This window comes from Emys orbicularis, chromosome 1, assembly GCF_028017835.1.
Source record: "Emys orbicularis isolate rEmyOrb1 chromosome 1, rEmyOrb1.hap1, whole genome shotgun sequence".
NCBI lineage: Eukaryota > Metazoa > Chordata > Testudines > Emydidae > Emys > Emys orbicularis.
The window spans coordinates 287,196,838-287,216,474 of NC_088683.1; the positions used below are offsets into that span (position 1 = coordinate 287,196,838).

The 19,637-nt window shown below is 41.6% G+C and overlaps 1 protein-coding gene across 1 annotated transcript in view; it reads left to right on the plus strand.

Annotated features, from left to right (window-relative positions):
* The window catches only part of MYCBP2 (MYC binding protein 2), a 419,800-nt gene that overhangs the window by 142,267 nt on the left and 257,896 nt on the right, over nt 1–19,637 (plus strand). The window contains exons 20-24 of the mRNA XM_065413662.1: nt 458–539; nt 3,181–3,298; nt 4,427–4,631; nt 5,016–5,169; nt 13,167–13,339. Coding sequence (XP_065269734.1) covers nt 458–539; nt 3,181–3,298; nt 4,427–4,631; nt 5,016–5,169; nt 13,167–13,339 — 732 coding nt within the window. The remainder of the gene's footprint in view (nt 1–457; nt 540–3,180; nt 3,299–4,426; nt 4,632–5,015; nt 5,170–13,166; nt 13,340–19,637) is intronic.

The window sequence follows — 19,637 nt, forward strand, 5'->3', positions numbered from 1 at the left end:
AACAAATGTAATAAATGCTTATGGCAGTCAGTTAACTGGTAATTTAATCCAGCAGTTACTTTTTCTAATTTTGCTCTGATTGCTACTTTTTGTTTGTTCCAATGAAAATTTGATGATTTTTGTAATTAAACTGTTGAACAAAAACATGTTTGACACGGTTAGCTCTGGAATCAGTTTGTTTAAATTAACAGATGAAAAATGTATTTAGTGTTAAACATTTCAATAGCTTTTCTCTTACCAGGGAATGGCTTCAGTGGGACTACTCTCAGGCTTAAAGTTAATTGTATACAAGTCTTTGCAGGATCAAGAACTTAATAAGTTAAACCCAAGGAGGGTAAAATTATTACCATCTACAAATATTTTTAGTAATATAAAGTACACATCAAACCATGGATGTGTGAGGTCCTTCAAATTGTCAGGAAAAAAATATTCTGAAAACAAAACATTTTATTTTTAGTGGTTTTGATGGAGAATGGTGATGTTTACACATTTGGATATGGGCAGCATGGGCAGCTGGGACATGGAGACGTTAATTGCAGGTATGTTGTAAATAGGTTAAAGGACATATTTGTACTATTGAATTTCATTCCGTATCTATGAATTGGATTACATATAATGGATATATTCTCCCTGCTTAGATGAGGCAGGGAGAATATTCAGGAGTGACATAAATAGGGCAGGACTTCCTTAAGCTCTGCTAAAAATTTTAGAAAATGTCTCCTGCGCATACTCAGAATCAGTGTCAGCTGTTTCAACTTTATTTACATCTAGAATAAGCTAAAAGCATTTAGTCTTCAAAGAACTGTTCACATGAAGGTCTAAATGTTGTGTTGCTGTGTCTTTTTAAAAAAAAAATGGTTACAGGAATTTTACTCTGGGGAAAAGTGCTTCCCTCTATAACCAGTTACTCAAAAAAAAATAGTAGGAAGGGACTTTACTCAGACTTTTTAAGAACAAACAGTGCCTGCCTTCTAGCAGATAGCAACCAGGGAAAATTTCAGTCCCCAAAGTATTTCAAAAACTTTAGTTTATGAAAACTATCATACAATTCAAAGTGTGTAGCTTTTTCTTTGGTCTGAACATTTCTATACATTGTCTGGGCCCAAAGATGAAGTGTTTTTGAAAGTTATTGCAGATTCCCTTCATGCATTGTAGTTTTCCAGACATATTAAGACTGCAGTGGATAAAGATTTCAGTGCCAAAAAATCTGCCAAGTTTGTGAGTTCCACAAGGTAAAAATATATGTGCTGAAATCCTTATGCCCCTAAGAACTTCAGTAAAGAAACTTCTACATATTATTATGTCTCTTACAATAGTGACTAAAGACCAACCAAGAATGAGGTCCCATTGTGCTAGGCACTGTACAAACAGAGTAGTAGATGGTCCTTGCCCTGAAGTGCATACTATCGAAATAGGCAAGACAGACACAGTGTGGGGGAAGAGATATAACACACAAGCAAAGTGAACAGTGTGATAGCAGCAAACGTCATGTTTCATGGTTTGGGTTTTTTTGGATGGGCTTATGAGACGATAAGCTAAATGGAAACAAAATTTGAAGGGAAGCTAGGTGAGGGGGACAGGGCAGGAGAGGAAGAGTGTAAGAAGAGTATGTATGGATTGTGGAAGCACATATTAAAGTCAGGAGATAATTTAGGCCACATCTTCATCCTAGGAGTGCTTTGGCAGTGTACAGTAACTCTCGGTTAACATTGTAGTTATGTTCCTGAAAAATGCTACTTTAAGCGAAACAATGTTAAGCGAATCTAATTTCCCCATAAGAATTAATGTAAATAGGGTGATTAGGTTCCAGAGAAATTTTTTTCGTCAGACAAAAGACTGTCTTTTTTATATTTATATTGCCAGTGTGTAAGTATATAATATTTTATTCCTGTTTTAATATTTAAGAGCCTGGTCCTGAAAGGTGCAGAGCACCTCAGGATCGAGCCCTAAATGTGTAATTTAATATATTTACTGTTTATTTTGTTGTATGTATACCATAAAATATACAGGATTGTGCAGTTGCAGAGATAATGTTCCTATAAGTGCCTAACTTTATTTTCCCTTGTTTTCAGTGTTTCAAATTCTAGCCTTAACATCACATTAACTCACTTAATGCTTTATATTTATATAATATAATAAAACTACATTTCTCTCATTTTTGTTTTGGATTATCATCAGAATATCTGGTGTTTTGCTACTTTAACCATTTTAGAATGATAACCTTTGTGCAGAGGGAACCATGTCTGTCCAAATGAGCATATTGCTGACCAATAAGAACTGAGTTGTCTACAGCATCTTAAATAATGTAACTTGCTAATGTACATTTCACTTGTACATTATCTTTGTGTATCTTTATTTTTCCTGTCATATTCAGTGTCCTTCCTTACCTTGTATTCTCTTTATCTCTTCTTCTCTCATTTTTCTCATGCCTAATCTTTCCATTGTCCTTCCCTCTTGTCATCAGGGATTCTCTACATATGGGGTTATTCAGAAATAGCTATTCCACTTTAAATTTAGACCCTACCTTAATCTGAAACAATTTGCAAGTGTAGGCAAGCACTTAGGCCATGATCCAAAGCCCACTGAAGTCAGTTTTGACTTGTCCGGCCTTTAATTTGCTCACCTCAATGTTATTTTTTTCTCACCTCTCAATCTCACTGCTTCTTTTCTAATCTATCACTTCAGGGTTCCCCCCACTCACCACTACTGTCCTCTCCCTCAGATACACTCACTACTTCCAGTTGAGGAGAGACAGGTAGAGGGACTTTGTGGTGTTTTCCTTAAACACATCTGTATTTGGGAGGAACACAGAAGACTTTTCAGGTCTTCTGGTGAGATTATTCTTTCTAGTATCAATGGACTTTGCGGGAAAGACGGATGGTCTAATGCCTTTCCCTCCATTTGAGAGATGCAGAACCAGGATCTTCTCTCCCCCTCTGCCCCTCCCTAGACAGCTGGGGCAGAGAGTCATCCAGTAGTCTTGCCAGCCATGCTTGGGACCGGAATACTAGACAGATGTTCAGTTGCATGATAATACAAATAGTATTCCAGATAGTATCTGACAAATGACAATAACAATATTACTTTGTGATCAGCTGCACAGTTACTAACATTAATATTGCATTTGTTAAATGTTTCATAAAGATGCACTGATACTGGTGTGGTTTTATTTTGACATAGGGGATGTCCAACTCTGGTACAGGCATTACCAGGTCCTAGCACGCAAGTTACTGCGGGAAGCAACCATACAGCCATTCTCTTAATGGATGGACAGGTGTTCACATTTGGAAGTTTCTCTGTAAGGAAACATTTCTTTTTACTTTTGGAAATAGTTTTTTATCTATATATTGTACACTTAGAGTTACAGTAAATAGTTTTTAGAAAGATTTTTCACAATTGCACACATTTGCATATACCTAACTTATGCCTGTGCATATTAAGTGTTTGTGTGTCTTTATTTTAAATCTGGTTAGAAAAGCATGACTGTGAAAATCTCCCGCTGTTCCTTACTGTCTCCCATATCAAATTTACATAGTTTTGACATTAATGCCAATTAGAAAAAAACCCCACTTCCCCTTGTAAGCTATCTGCAAACTAACGTGGTGGGATTTCATGGCACCTGTAGAATATTTCTACATGAGAAGATAATGCATGGAGAAGATGGTTACTGTTCAGAGCACTCCTGGCTCACATCAGAGCTTCTGCTTGGGCTGTAAGGGAAGTTGTGGGAGGAAGCTAGGGAGGCAGTACCTCCTTTTTCCTCACAGCAGTGGTAGGGCTGATTCAAACATGTAAGGTTAACGTAAGGTTATAAATTGTAAGATGTAGCTTAAATTCATAACTTTGCTAGACACTAAAAATCATCGACTGAATAGAGGCACTGGATTTAGGGCTTATTACAACAATCTGCAACCCACTAACAACCTCCCCTCTCCCCAGCTGCTTCCTCCCCTCTTCCTTCTCTCCCTATGACTAGAGAGGTGTTAATAAGCCACATCACTTTGAATGGTCCCTTGAAATATTTAACTACTTATGCTAAACAATCTGTTCAAACCTTGCATTTAGCAGCCATATTTTGAGTTAGTTTCCCAGACCTGAAGAAGAGCTCTCTGTAAACTCAAAAAATTTGTCTCTCTCACTAACTGAAATTGGTCCAATAAAAGATAATACCTCACCCCAGGAGTGCTGGAAGCTCCCTAAAAGTGTGTGTGTGTGTGGGGGGGGGCAGTGGTGCCTGAACAGTGGCCCCACCCCCTGCGCCGCCCCTTCCCCCGAGGCCACGTGCCATAGTGTGATAGCATTATGAAGTAAACTTTAAATGGGTCATCTTTTTCCAATTTTCCATTTTGTATATTGAAACTGTGCTATTTTATCCATCTGAAACTATTGTTGCTCGTATTTACTAATTACTGAATTCTTGCTTTAGAAGGGACAGCTTGGCAGACCAATTTTGGATATGCCTTACTGGAATGCAAAGCCAGCACCCATGCCTAATATTGGATCTAAATATGGACGCAAAGCTACTTGGATTGGAGCAAGTGGAGATCAGACTTTTCTTCGGATTGATGAAGCTCTCATTAACTCTCATGTTCTAGCCACGTCTGAAATCTTTGCAAGCAGGCATATAATAGGTAAGAGCTCTTCAACAGTATTGTAAATTAGTTCATTTAACATACATTTAGTGAAGGAACTTGAAACATTACAATGCAAGCAGTGGAGGTAGTAAGTAAAAGCTGGAAATATCGTAAACTCTTATCTTATGACACTCCATTTTACTTTTAGGGTATTTATATTGTATATGGTACTCTTAATTGATTTACAAATGTAATTTTATTAATACAAATAAAAATCCTCCGAGCTACTCTTAAATTTTTAATGTTCCAGCGCAGTTAAAAACATCTCATCATATCTATAAGATATTGTACTATGAGTGTACTCTTCCTTACAGTATTATTATTACTTCAGAGATGGAGGCTAGCATGTGACAGATGGACTATTTGTCTATTTTTTTCCAGGTTTGGTCCCTGCTTCTATGTCAGAACCACCTCCGTTTAAATGTCTTCTGATAAATAAAGTAGATGGGAGTTGCAAGACATTTAATGATTCTGAACAGGAGGATCTTCAAGGGTTTGGAGTATGTCTGGATCCTGTTTATGATGTTATTTGGAGGCAAGTGTGGTTTGTAGTCACAGAAAGGGGGCATCAGTATAGAAATAAGACTGAATTTATTAGAACAATTTTGGGTAGCATCATCTGCTCACATAGGTTCAACTATCATTTCTCTTACCTATCGTAAAAAGGCATCTGTTCAGTCTCCTTTATATCTGTTGCCAGGGCTGTCGCTTCTCCCTGGCTCCAAAGCATATGTTGTCACGCCCAGTCTTTCCAAGGAGGTTTATTTCTTTAAACAGAGGTTATCAAACAAACAGAAAACAGTCTCAACTCAGTCCTTGGCCCCAGGCTTTAGGGTCAGCCCTCCCAGAGGTCTCTAGCATACCTGCTCCTGGCAGCTTCCCAGCCTTAGTCAGCTCTGCTCCCATCCTGGAACAGCAGCCACAGAGCTGCTTCCCTGAGCCTCTTGGCCCCTTGCTCTAGGGACCCACAATAGGAGCTAACTGCACTCCAGTGTGGCTTTTCCTCCGCAGGGCTTAGCTTGCTCTGTCCATTCCTCTCCAGGGCTCAACCTATCTCAGTCTTTCCTCCCTCCAGCTGCCTACTAGCAGCCCTTTTTCAGCCCAGGTGTAGGCTAGCCCTCTTTAATTAACTGAATTGGACTTACCTGTTCCACTTCAGGGGAACTGGGCTCAGTCTATCACAGCAACCAGCTATCCTGTGACAAACTGTATCTCTGTTTTTCTTCTTGGATGGCTTGCTGTCCACTTGAGCGCAACATGGCCTAAACAGAGCTCCTTCTTTTTCCTCCTGAATTCTCTTCACATCATTTGGTCTCTGTTATTTTCAACAACTCCTCCAGGCTCAAAATATTTGGTAATCTTAAATTCCTCCTTCTGTTTTCCTTGCATTCTGTCCAAGCCATATTCAGATTTTACTGTTTCTTTTTCCACAGCGTATTGTGTATCTGAATCTTCTTGCCTTGCCCAACAGGTAAACCACTTGTTCATGTCTTAATCTCTCAATTCAGTTACTGCAGGATCTTCCTCAGCAGTCTCACTGATCAGAGCTGATCAGAAGGGGGAAGAAGTGGTACTCTTCTAAGCTCTGCCTACTTGAGACATAAAAATAAGAGGACATTCACAATAGATTATAGTTCTTCCTTCGTGTCCTCTGTATATTCCCACTCATAGAATGCTCCAGCCAGTGCAGCCTGAATCGTAAGACTCTACTAGCAGTAGCCATTGGAGTGTCTATGTGCCTCCCTTGGTCCCTCTGCGTGCTTCTTCTCCGCCCTCCTCCCCACCACCACCACTCTGGATGTTTTAGGGTTTAAAAGTTGCATGGAATTCCACCACCTCAGTTCCTTCAACCGTGATCAGCTGGAGGGTTACACTGTTGCTGTGTGATCCTTATGGAGTAGTAGCTAGATAGTTTGTATTGGTTAGTTGTTACCGAAGTGCATATAGTTATATATTGTTACTTAGAGGTAGGTAGCTAAAGGATAACACGTTGGATCAGAAGGTTAAGAAGCCTGGATTCAAAAGATGTTTCTCGTGACGGGCAGTATTCCCAGCATCAGATGCACATATCGGATGCTTGGCATGTTTGGGGGAAGATCATTCTCCCTCTGGATATCCAATCTGCTTAATAAAAAGAACGAGGAGTCCGGTGGCACTTTAAAGACTTACAGATTTATTTGGGCATAAGCTTTTGTGGGTAAAAAACCCACTTCTTCAGATGCGCTTCTTCAGACTTACACGGCTACCCCGTGATACTTGACAATCTGCTTAATGTTTATCACAAGGGCTAAGAGTGCGAGAGATGAAATAGGCTCCAGTCAGTTTTATTGCAGGAATCACTGACAGTGGCAGCAGATTCTCAGAGAGTGGTTGTAGTTCCAGTCAATTTCAGCTGGGGAAAAAAACAGATTCAGCTTCTGTGTCAGGTGCAGGATCTGACATAGTTAAGGATCCAAAAAAGAAAAGTTTTGGATCAGTGATAAACTCTGTTTCCATAACTGTCCCATTTCAGAAAGTATCCGTTGCAGTACCAAGAAAAAATGTGCAGATTTCCTTGGTGTCAGCCTCAATACAAAGAACCAATCTGAGAGAAAGATTTATAAGGACAGAATCTATTTATAGAGCCAGGATCTGACTTAAGATCTCAGCTCAGAGTTGGGAGTTGTCCTTGTACAGATCTGACCATATCACATCTGGAGGACCCTGTCCTTATGGTGAATTCTAAGGACCCAGTTAAGAGAACTGATGAGTGTTCATTAACTGGCATAATACTGTTAAAGCGATAGTTCATCATACGGATCCATCTGTGGCTCCATTGACAGTTGAGCCTGGTACTGCTTCTTAGGACACATCACTTGGGTTGCTGCAAGCAATCAGACTGACTGCTTTTCTGAGAATCAGCAGCACTGTGCTGCTGCATTCTATTAAGACCCCTTCATGATCCCTGGAGAAAAATTTTTCTGTGCTCTCCATTTCAAGGAGGTTATTGTTTCAAGTCCTATCTGAGCCTCGTGTGATTTGGAACTAGAAGAGAAATACAGATCACAGATTAGAACCAGGAAAAAAATATTATAATCAGTTCAGTGCAGGTCTGCTGGATCCGCAGACACAGAGATATTTCCAGCTCGATCTATCCAGTGGGGTTTTGGCCTGAGTGGCAGATACCTCCCTTAGTAAGATGGTCTCACTGGCCATTTTGGGCACCTTATTAGGAAGGTGTGAGGACAGACTTTCAGCAAGACTGTATCAGGAGGACATTCAGTTGTTGAATCCAATGGATAAGGACCAGCCAATACAGCTTCCTCAGAAGAAGTCACCTAAGGAAATTGGTAAAATATGAGGACGAGCTGGAGCTGGTAGATTCTGATTCAGAATTAAGGGATGTGTCTTCTCCAAATGGAAATGTGGAGGACATCTCAGTATCATCACCATCAGAAGATGCTATAGCCTTTCAAGAGTTAGTATCTTGAATGTCAAAGATGCTAGATATTCCTTCTGTTTTTGTGGAGGAATCATCACATCCTCTCTGATATTTTGGGGTCAGTGGTTAAGTAACTAATCATATTTCCCTTGTTATGAAATATATCAACCACTCAGCTTCTCTCTAAAGTTGATATATCAGTTCCCCGAAGAAGGACTTGCTATGTTTCATACTTACCTGCCTCCTAATTCATTGGTGGTCAAAGTGGTATTTCACAGATCAAAAAGTGCCCAAGCTCACTCTGCTCCGTCGGATAAAGAAGGGAAGAGGCTGACTGTATTCGGAAGAAATATGTTTTCTTCAGAGAAAATCAGCATGTGCATATCCAACTATGAAGCTGTCATGGCTATGTACCAATACCATTTCTGGAGCAAAACGTCCTTTTCTTAATGTGCTTCTAGAGGACCACCAAAGGTTATCAAATGCTATTTTGCCTGCAGGACTGAATGTTGCTAAGCAACAGTTGACAGTGGATTTGAATCCTCAGATATTTCAGCAAGATCAGTAGCTTTGGCTGTCTCACTAAGGAGACACACCTGGTTAAGATTGGTCGGACTCCCTTATGAGACAGAAATGAGGCTCATGGACCTTCCATTTGAAGGAGAAAGTCTGTTGAGTGTTCAGACTAAAGAGGTACCGGAGAGCATGAAAAATGTAAGATCTGCTAGATCTTTAGGTTTCTTTAAATAGGGAAGAAGTCATATTCTACTTCATTAAACAAGTATCAAAGGCAATATCCACCTTCTTTGTCTCCTTCACATCATTACAGTTACCAGAGAAGGGCATATCATTTTCGTCCGAAACATCATACTTCACAACATCAACATCAATGGAGGAAGAAAGTTAAACCTTGCAATAATAAAGGGAAAGTTTTGTCCTCTTCATCTTCTGCGTTGCCTCTGATGCATCGGATTTGACATAATGACACGAAGCTTCAAGCCAGCCCGTATGGGCATTGTTTAATCCACAGTTTGGGGACTAGTTGTCCCATTTTTTTTTTAGCAGTGGGAGTTAATAACATTGGACAGATTGATATTAGAAGCTCTTTTATACGGTTATACAGTTCAGTTCAAAACCTCTCCCACCAACAAGCCACCCACTTCATAGTTGGGCAGAGATCAGTCATCTTGATTTGCTAAAAAAAGGATTTCCAGTCTCTACTATAGTTAGATGTAGTAGAGGTAGTTCCATGAGATCACAGAGGGAAGAGGTCTGGATTTATGGAGATTAAACACTTTTATATAAAGGAACTTCACTTTTGCATGTTGTCTCTAACACCACCTCTTTCCCTCCAGGATTGTTTTGCAGCTCTGATCTTAAAAGACCCATACTTCCACATTTCTATAAACCATGTCATTGAAATTTTCCTGTGTTTCATTGTTGGAGAGGACCATTTTTCAATACAAGGCCCTCCCTTTTGAGTTATCTGCAGCACCCAGTGTATTTACAAAATGGCTGTCTGTTGTGGCAGTATACCTAAGAAGGCAGGGGATGTATGTATACTTGTACCTAGATGATTTAATAAGTGTCATTCAGGGAAGAGATCTTGTAAATTAAATATATTCACTATTTGTCAGTCTGTGATTACCAATAAACTGGGAAAAGTCATGTCTAAACCCTATTTAAAGGGTTCTTTGTATAGGAGCCATAGTGGATTCAACTGTGAAGAGTGCTGTTCTCCCAGAGGGGAGAGAGATCAACATAAAAAGATGTATGTATTTCCTCTGCCGGTTACCGAGACAATTGATTCTTTTCGTCCTTCAGTTGTTGGGTCTGTTGGCGTCAACCACAGCAGTGACTCCTTATGCTAGTCTTCAGATGAGGTCTTCAACACTAATTAGCAAAGAATTACAAACCAGTTTTAGACAATATTCATTGAAAAAATATTAATTCCATATCTCATGTTATCATTTAACGTGGTGGACAGACAATCAAAATGCAATGAAAGATGTACTTTTTCAATCCCTTACATCATCAGTAATACTGATCATGGATACATCTACCCTAGGATGTGGAGCCCATCAGAACAGTGAATTGTTGATCAGAGATCATTGTTCATCAAAGGAACTTACACATCAATATTTTAGAACTGATAATAGTCAGAATAGCTCTAACGTATTTTCTACATCAACTCAAAAACAAAGCAATTCTGTTAGTAATAGACTCTATGACAGCATTATATCTGTGAAATTATGCATCTGAATCTTTGGTCCCTTCACTTGACTGCGTGGGGAATAGATCTTTAGATGAGCTAGAAGAAAGGCTTTCATTAGAAGTACAGAATGTACTGTTTTAGTCTAGAAAAGAATCCACACAAAAGTGCTATAGTCTTAAATGGAAGAGGTTTTTATTGTGGATTTCCATGTATAACATGGATCCTCATATGGCAACAATTAATTATGTATTAGAATATTTATTGTATTTAAAACATAAAACTTTTTTTTATCTTCAGTTAAGGTTCATATCTCAGCCATATCAGCATAGCATGTACCTGTAGAGGGAAAATTAGTTTTCGCTAATGAGATACAGTTAAGAGGTTTTTAAAAAGCCTTTATAATTTGTATCCTTCAATACGAACTCCTGTGTTCTCTTGGAATCTGAATGTATTACAACACAATTAATGGGACCTCCCTTTGAACCTGTTCTTTATTTCATTTGTCTGTAAAAAATAGTGTTTTTGATAGCAATCACTTCTGCAACATGCATAAGTGAATTACATGCATTAATGACTGATCTACCATTCACTATTTTTCATGAGGATAAAGTGGTTCTTTGTGCTCATTCTAAGTTTTTACCAAAAAAATTCTGATTTTTTCACATAAATCAATCTCTAATTTTACCAGTCATCTTTCACAAACCCCGTACTCATGATGGCGATGCTAAATTACATGTGTTGTATGTGAAGACTGTTGTCTTCTTATTTAGACAGGACTACAATATTTAGACAGTCTTCCAAGATGTTCAGAGCTTGTGGACCAAAAAACAAGGGAAAAGCTGTTTATATACAGAATCTCTCTAGATGGGTTAGATTTGGTATTTATGAAGCATATAAATTGAAGGGATTATCCATTCCTCAAGGCAGCAGAACTCATTCAGCTAAATCAAAGGCAGCTTGCATGGCTTTCTCTAGATACAGTTCTCTGGTGAAGATATGTACAGTAGTAACCCAGAGTTGTGTTCACACTTTTACTAATCATTGTTCTTTAGACTTGGAATCTAGATCTGGTGCAAAGTTTGGCAAGGCAGTCATGCACTCCTTGTTTAACTAGAATGCCAGGTCCCACCCTCTTGGGTCAGAGTACTTGTTAATCCATCCCATGAGTAGGAATATGCAGAGGACATTCAAAGGAAGAAATGAAGTTTACTTACCTGTAACTGAGATTCTTCAAGATGAACTCTGGATATTCACACTCCCCACCCACCTTTCCCCACCACCTCAGAGTCCTACTTACCAGAGGGCTGGGGGTTGCAGTTAAATGAACTGAGGTGGTGGATCATCACACTCCTTTTAAACTCTTGCCCTAGAACTTGAGAATTCAGTAGGGGTAGGGAGGAGAGTGCAAGGGAGCTGCATGGATGCTTCAACAGCTATTGCTGGTAGAATTTTACCATTTGGGCTGCATCAGTCAGAGGTTCAGAGCATCCCATGAGTGTGAATATGCAGTCCATATTGAAGAACCTCGGTTACAGGTAACTAACGTTCATATATTCAAAATATGATCGTGTGTGCTCTGATGGGCTCTTCAGGATTGAGTTCCCTTCATCAGAGTTCAGATACACCTATGAGCAGAGATGAGTTAAGGCAATAGTTATATGCTTAAGGCTCTGTGATGACATCAGAATCTCAGCTTTCATTTAGAGAGAAGTTTCTAGCCATCGTGATTGTGAAGAAAATCTTGAAAATGAGTCAAGTAGAAGTGTTGCATAAATTTCTACCTGAGTCAAAAAGTCTATAGGAAGGACAAGCAGTAGCAGCTATAGAGCTAGAGAGGAAGCCAGTTAGCCCATGTTTGTTTAGAAGGGATGCAGTCTGATTAGGGGGCAGGGCTTGAATGACCGTCTGGGTTCTGCAGGATTGGATCCTTTTCACAGGGGCTTAGATGCCCTGCTCAAATCTATGGGATCTGTTTAGATGACCTGCTGGGATCTGCTTCCCCTTCATGTGGCTTTTATATGCTCTCAGGGCTTTGTTTGTTTCCACCTACCCTTCTATCTTCATGAATCAGATGGAGAGGAAAGATGCTGTAGGTCTTCAAAATATTATTGTTCTTTCCTTACTAACATGCTTTGATGAGCAGTGAAATAATTTCAGTGTCAGTTTTAACTGTCATCATTGGTACACCATTGATAACAAATACTTTTTACTCATTTCATTCCCTTTCTCCATCTTATTCCATGCTGCCCCTGCACATAGAAGGTTCTTCCAATCCATTGCTAAGTTACTGTGTTCGTATCATTCTCCCTTAAAAAAACCTCTTCATATGGGTCATCCACAAGAAGGTACTGTCTGTTGAAAAAACCAAGCGAAAATATGTTGGACCCCTCAACCCCAAGATTTATATGCGTCAAAACTGAGTAACCTTATGACTTTCAATTTAAAGCCTTGTTATTTTTTGCCTCATCCCCTACTGTTTGGTACTGTCACTTGTTGTATTACATCTATAATTAGATTTTAAGCTCCTGAAATCAGCAACCATTTTAATGTCTCTTGTTAGCTCTGAGACATGCTTAGAACATTTTCTGGATGTTCTGAAATTTAAATAATCTAATATATTAGTTTGAATTTAAGGTTATTAAGAATGTTTGGGGCTACTGTTACATTTTTGTAATAAATAGTGGTTATCTCGCATAACATATATTTCATTGGTACAGTGGATTGCAATCCTAACATTCCCTACTAGTCAGAACTATCATTAAGTAGTTTTCAGTAGATATTAAAATAGTTTAGAAAGTTTAGATATTAAAATAGGTTCAGTTAATTTTTTTATTGTTAAATTTAATTTTTTCGCTACATTGAAATCTTTTTTTTTTACTTTGTGTTTTTGGGTCAGGTTTCGACCAAATACTAGAGAACTGTGGAGTTACAATGCTGTTGTTGCTGATTCCAGGCTTCCCTCAGCTCCAGACATGCAATCCCGATGTAGTATTCTAAGCCCGGAACTTGCTCTTCCGACAGGATCCAAAGCTCTAACCACCAGGTCTCATGCAGCTTTGCACATTCTAGGTATAAATTTATGGTTGATTAATCAAAAAGCTGAAAAGTAATAGTAAATACACTCTGCTGTGTGTGTGTTTGTGTTGTCTTTGAGTAGTGTCCCCATGGGTGCTCCATTTAAGGTGTGTTTACACCCCATACACCTGAGATCAGAGATTTTTTTGTAACAGTGCTCGTTCGACTTGCATATATGCCCTACACATCCTCATGCCCTCCACAAAGGCTATATAGGGCTGCACGGTAGAACTGCTCTCAGTTCCTTCTCATCCGCCTCAGCCTGAGACAGAGTATTAGTGTGCCTTTCTATTCAAAAATAGTCTATTAGCCTCTCTGTCTCTCATTTCTATTTACTTTGTTTCAGAGGAATTGGTCTCAAAAGTTCTGGTCTGGGTTTAAGGGCAGGGGTAGGAAGAATCATGAGAAAAGATTTAGACTCTTAACAATGGAGCATTCTCCCTATCCAGCTTCAGATCCAGGCCAGGATGCCGTCTGCTCACCTCAGACATCGGCCTGGGAGCGAACATAGTGCCCCTTTGACTTCAGCACATTCACTTGGATCTGTTGGAAGTAAATCCTCAGAGAAGACCTAAAAAAAGAGAGCCCATTCTCCTCAGAAGGAGCCTACTCTGAAGTCTGTCTCCTCCAACTAAGACTGTTCGTCCTGCTAAAGCCACTCACTTCTTGCATCTGAAGAAGTGAGGTTCTTACCCACTAAAGCTTATGCTCCCAATACTTCTGTTAGTCTTAAAGGTGCCACAGGACCCTCTGTTGCTTTCTGTATGATAAAGGTCAACAATGTCTTAATTGATTTGGCTGTAAGATCTATTCATCCACAACACTTCAATTTAGATTAGCAAACTGTCAGGCTGTCATGGCTATACACAACCACTCAAATTACACCAATTTTTCCACCTTTATTGAACATTTACCAACTGAACAGAGTGAGCCGTTTTAGGCTACAATTAGGGGCAACGGTTAGCCAGAACGTCTTTTCAGGTCTCATTGGGATTCTGCAGACACTGCTGCTCAGTCTGTTGCTGCAGCAGTGGTCATATGCACAGCATCCTGGCTTCAGATTTTGGAATTTCCAAGGGAGGTCCAAAACATCGTAGAGGACTTTCCCTTTGATGGTTTCAAACTTTTTGCGGAATCCAAAGACAAATACTTGCATACCCTAAAGCAGGTGTCAGGTACCTTCGACGCAGCCCACCGGGGTAATCCACTGGCAGGCCACGAGACATTTTGTTTACGTTGACCGTTCGCAGGCACGCGGTTGGCCGCGGTTCACTGTTCCAGGCCAATGGGAGCTGCGGGAAGCGGCGGTCAGCACATCCCTGTGGCCCACCAGTAGATTACCCTGATGGGCCGCGTGCCGAAGGTTGCCAACCCCTGCCCTAAAGCATTCTAGAGCCACCTTGAGATCTCTTGGGATTTACACACTTGCGTACAAAATAAGGTTTAGTAAATCCCAGACGGCACAGAGATCCTGCCTCACATAATTTTCAACTTTTCAGAGACCTTATGAAGCACTCAAAAAGAAACTACGATATCCGAGGAAGAGACTGTTTCTTCAGTGTCTACCACTTAGGTCCCATCAACATCTAAACGGCAGTTATGACAAGTTGGTCGTGGTCCTTAAACAATCCCATAGAACTGAGCTGCACGTGCACCATTCTGCCTCCTTCCTCCTTTTTTGGAGACCACGTTTCTCGTTTTCAGTTTGCATGGGAGTAGATTACATCAGACAAATAGGTGTAGAAGGTTACAAGATTGGGGTATTCCATCTGTTTTTACCTCCTTTTCCTCTTACCCACGCCTCTTCAGGGACCCCTCTCATGAGCCTTTCTTAAGGCAAAAAGTCGATTTCCCTTCTGTGCATATAGGAGCTGTAAAAATGTTCCAGCTCAGCACAGTGGGAAGGGCTTCTACTCCAACTATTTCCTGGCCTTGAAAAAGAATGGAGGATGGAGATCAATTTTAGATCTAAGACTCCTAAACAATCCCCAAAATTCAGGATGTTGACTGTTGCAGCAATAATTCCATCCTTGGAACCGGGGGGTTGGTTTTCGGCTCTTGACCTTCAGAATACCTATTTTCATATTTCAGAGTAGCAGCCGTGTTAGTCTGTATCCGCAAAAATAACAGGAGTACTTGTGGCACCTTAGAGACTAACAAATTTATTAGAGCATAAGCTTTCGTGGGCTACAACCCACTTCTTCGGATGCATCCGAAGAAGTGGGTTGTAGCCCACGAAAGCTTATGCTCTAATAAATTTGTTAGTCTCTAAGGTGCCACAAGTACTCCTGCTATTTTCATATGTGATTCCTCCAATTTGCAAGCAGTTCCTTTGGTTTCTGATAGGTCAGGATCACTGCTAGTATTGAGTGCTCCCATTCAGCCTCTTTTCTGCCCCAAGGATGTTTTTGAAGGTGTTAGCAGTGGTCACAGAATTATACCCAGGGATTGGAGATAAGCTATTTCCTTATCTTGATGACTGGCTATACAAGGGCCAATCTTACAACAAGGTTTGCCATTCTTATCGCAAAGAGTGGTCTCTGTTTCACAAGCTAGGGTTGCAGCTCAGCATTGAGAAATTTACTTGGACTGCAGTACAACAAATAGGGGCCTCCTTAGACACAATATCAGCCAGGCCGTACCTTTCTGCAGTCCGATTCCTGGTGTTAATAGGTCTAATCTCAAAGATTCAAACCAACCCACACACATCACAACCCACAATTGTCTGCAATTGCTTGGATACGTGGTAGCATGTACCTTTTTGATGCTTTGTGGTAGGCTACACTTTGATGTGTCAGAATTGTTTCCACAACTCAATTTGTGGAAAGTCCCAGTCAGGGTCTGTGCAGGAGTTCCTTTCGTTCAAACTCCTCCTTCCATCGCCATAATGACAGATGCATCACTGATAGATTGTGAAGCACATCTGGTGCCAGTACCACTCAGGACAAATGTTCAACCCAAGAGGCACTCTTGCACGTCAACCTCCACAAGTTGAGGCAGTCAGGAATGCCTCTGTCTGTTTCCTAACTTTAATCAGAAACAAGTCCATAAGGATCTTGACAGACAACATAGCCTGCATGTTTTATATCAATTGATAGGGAGGGGCCAGATTGCCTTCTCTTTGTGCTGAAGCAATAAAACTCTGGAACTGTGCTTAGGCAACTGCATCCTAAACTCTGCCTCTTCTTTGAGTGGTGTTCCTATAGGTACTCCACTGTAGTTATGTTTGCGTCCCTGCGCTGCAGATCAGAGAACTTCGGTAGCACTGTCCATTAGGCCCGCACATGCGCTGTCTCGCCTTGTGTCCCGCCACAAGGCTAGTCAGCATGCGGGGATTTTATTTATTTATTTATTTATTTCCATCCTTCTTTTGGGGGGCCATTCCTTCCCCAATGGCCTGTGCTCAGTTTTCTGGGCATCAATAAGTGCCTCTTCTGCAACAAGGGTATCCCCATCACAGACACGCATTCACAGTGCATTCGTTGTCTTGGGGAAGGACACATTCCTCAAAAGTGCACTTTCTGTCGGTTGCTTAGGCCTTGGTCTCCGAAGGACAGAGAACTGAGAGAGAGGAGTATATCCATGAAGGCAGCTCTCAGACCTTCTCTGGACCTGTGCCAAGAGTTTCCACACAGACATGAGTCTTCCCCACATCCCTCAACATCCAAGGGCCTTGGGGTAAAAAAAATCTGCCGCCGGCCTCTCATAAGTCAAAAAAGAGGGCGGGAAGTCCCCACAGCGAGCTGCAAGCTAGCCGAAAATGATCCCCAACATGCTTGGTAGCCTTGGTACCATCAGCACCGAGACAGGCCAAACCCGGAATCCATGGCAGGCACTGTTGATGTGCCCACAGACCCAGTGGGTATGGGCACAGAGTCAACAGCACCTAAAGAGAAGGACAGGACCAAATACTCGAAGGCACCACTGGTATACGATGTCCCATTGGTACTGACGCCTCATCCTGTACTTGAATGGCCGATGTGAACAAGATCTCCGTCCCCCTCGGCACCACTGTGGCACTGAGCCAGTCGGCACCGCTGGAATTCCAGCACCTCAGGGACCTCTGTATAATTGACATGCCGAGTCTCCTCTCCTCGGCACTGGGACTTCTGCACCAAGTCTTTGCCCGGCACAGTAGTCTCCCCTACTGCCTTGCCATGCTCCCCTGCTCTCCAGTGCGGACTCAGAGGAGGGGATATCTCTGTACTCCCCCCAAACCCTCTATGGGGCCTGATAACAACAAGGCCCCATGGCATATCTTCAGATGGTCCACCACTGCCGTCCTCTTACAGCCATCAATAGGCACCATCACCCAAGTGTCCGTACTGGGACCCTTGGGCTGCATACCACCCCCCAGGCCTCTTGGGCTTCTAGTCCCTCCCGTGAGCCCCCAAGACGCACTTTCTTAGCCACGGTGTCCAGGACTTTGGAGCTAGTCAAGGATATGCACTACAAGCTCCTGGACATCCTTCACTCATCTTCCTCTTCAAAAGTATCCCTCCCTATCAATGAAGCCCTTCTCGACCCTGTGAGAACCATATGTCAGACTCCAGCGTCGGTTGCACAGACTTGCAAGCGAGAAGACAAAAAATACTATGTCCTTGCGAGAGAAGCAGAGTTCCTCTTCTCCCACCCTCCATCCAATTCTATCGTAGTGGACGCTGTCAATTCTCATGGCTGTCAACACCACATGAGGTCCACTCCCTACTATAGGGATTAGAAGCATTTGGACTTATTTGGGAGATGATGTACTCCTCAGCCATGCTTCAGTTTCAAATCACCAGTTACCAAGCGCTTATGGCAAAATATGATTACGAGAATTACTTGAAACTGAACAATTTCACTGAGCAGCTGGCCAAGCTGCATCGTGAACAATTTCTCTGCAAAGAGTTCAGTGCCCTCAAAGGGAAGATCTTCGACGATTGCCTGCACCTCCTTCAGGAAACCCGACAGGTGGAGTTCATAGGCATGTCGCATCACTACCGCCGTTGATATGTATCTGGCTGCAATATCGGCTGTGTCAAGGGAAGACCATAGCATTGTCTTTGCTGCTAGCTGCCTTTCTTGGATGATGGCCTTAAATTGAACCAATTGATTCATCTTCAAACCTTCTAACTCAAGCCTCACCGAGACAGAGAAGCTATTTTACCATACTCTAAATGTCAGAAGTGTCCTAGCCTTCTACCTGGACAGGATGAATGCTTTCAGGAAGTCCCCCCAGACTTTTCCTCTCCATTATGGGCTGGGCAATATCAGCCAAAAGGCTTTTCAAACTATATTAGACAATGTTACCAAGTTTGCAATATGACCCCTCCAGATACCATTCATACATGCTCCACAAGGTCAATTTCCTCATCCATTGCCTTCTTCAAGAATGTCCCTATCTCAGAGATCTGTAGAGCGGCAGTGTGAATCCACACCTTCACAGAACATTATGTGATCGCTGGAAACTCTCTGCTTCCCCTGCCATCTTTGGCTCCACAGTGCTGTCATCTGTAACTGACTTGACTCTGAAGTCCCTGCCCTCCAGAGGGGATACTGCTTGGGAGTCACCTACAGTGGAGCACCTGTAGGGACACTACTTGAAGAAATTACTCACCTTGTGCAGTAACGATGGTTCTTCAAGATGTGTGTCACACTGGCTGCTCCACAACCCACCCTCCTCCCCTCTATTTCGGAGTTCTTGGCAATGACTCTGTGGTAGAGAAGGAAGTGAGTGGAGTTAGTCCATAAACAGTAACTACCCTAGTGGTGGGGCACAAGGAGAGACAGTGAATGTGTAGGCCTAACGGACACTGCTACTGAAGTTCTTCAATCAGCGCAGGGATGCAAACACACCTACAGTGGAGCACCCATAGGAGGACACATCTCAAAGAACCATTGTTACTGCATAAGGTGAGTAACTTCTTCTACTTATTTCCCAGGTTCGAAATACGATGGCCTATTACCTCAGCAGACACCTCTCCCAGGACTCAATGGGAGTGGGACTCTTGAATGCTCAATCAAATATTTCTGAGTTGGGGAGTTCTGAAAATAGACCTCTTTGCCACTGTTACAAGAAATGCAAATAATTTTGTTGCGGGGCGGGAGAGGGTGATTAGGCCCTCACTCATTGGGAGGCATCTTTTTTGTTCCATGAACGTGGCGCCTTCTATATGCATTTCCTCCACCACCCCTGATTCTGAGGGTGATAAAATCAGGTATGACCAGGTTAAAATCATATTAATAGTTCACACATGGCCCAGACAGATCTGGTAACCTTACCTAATTCACCCAGGTGTTTGTTACGCAG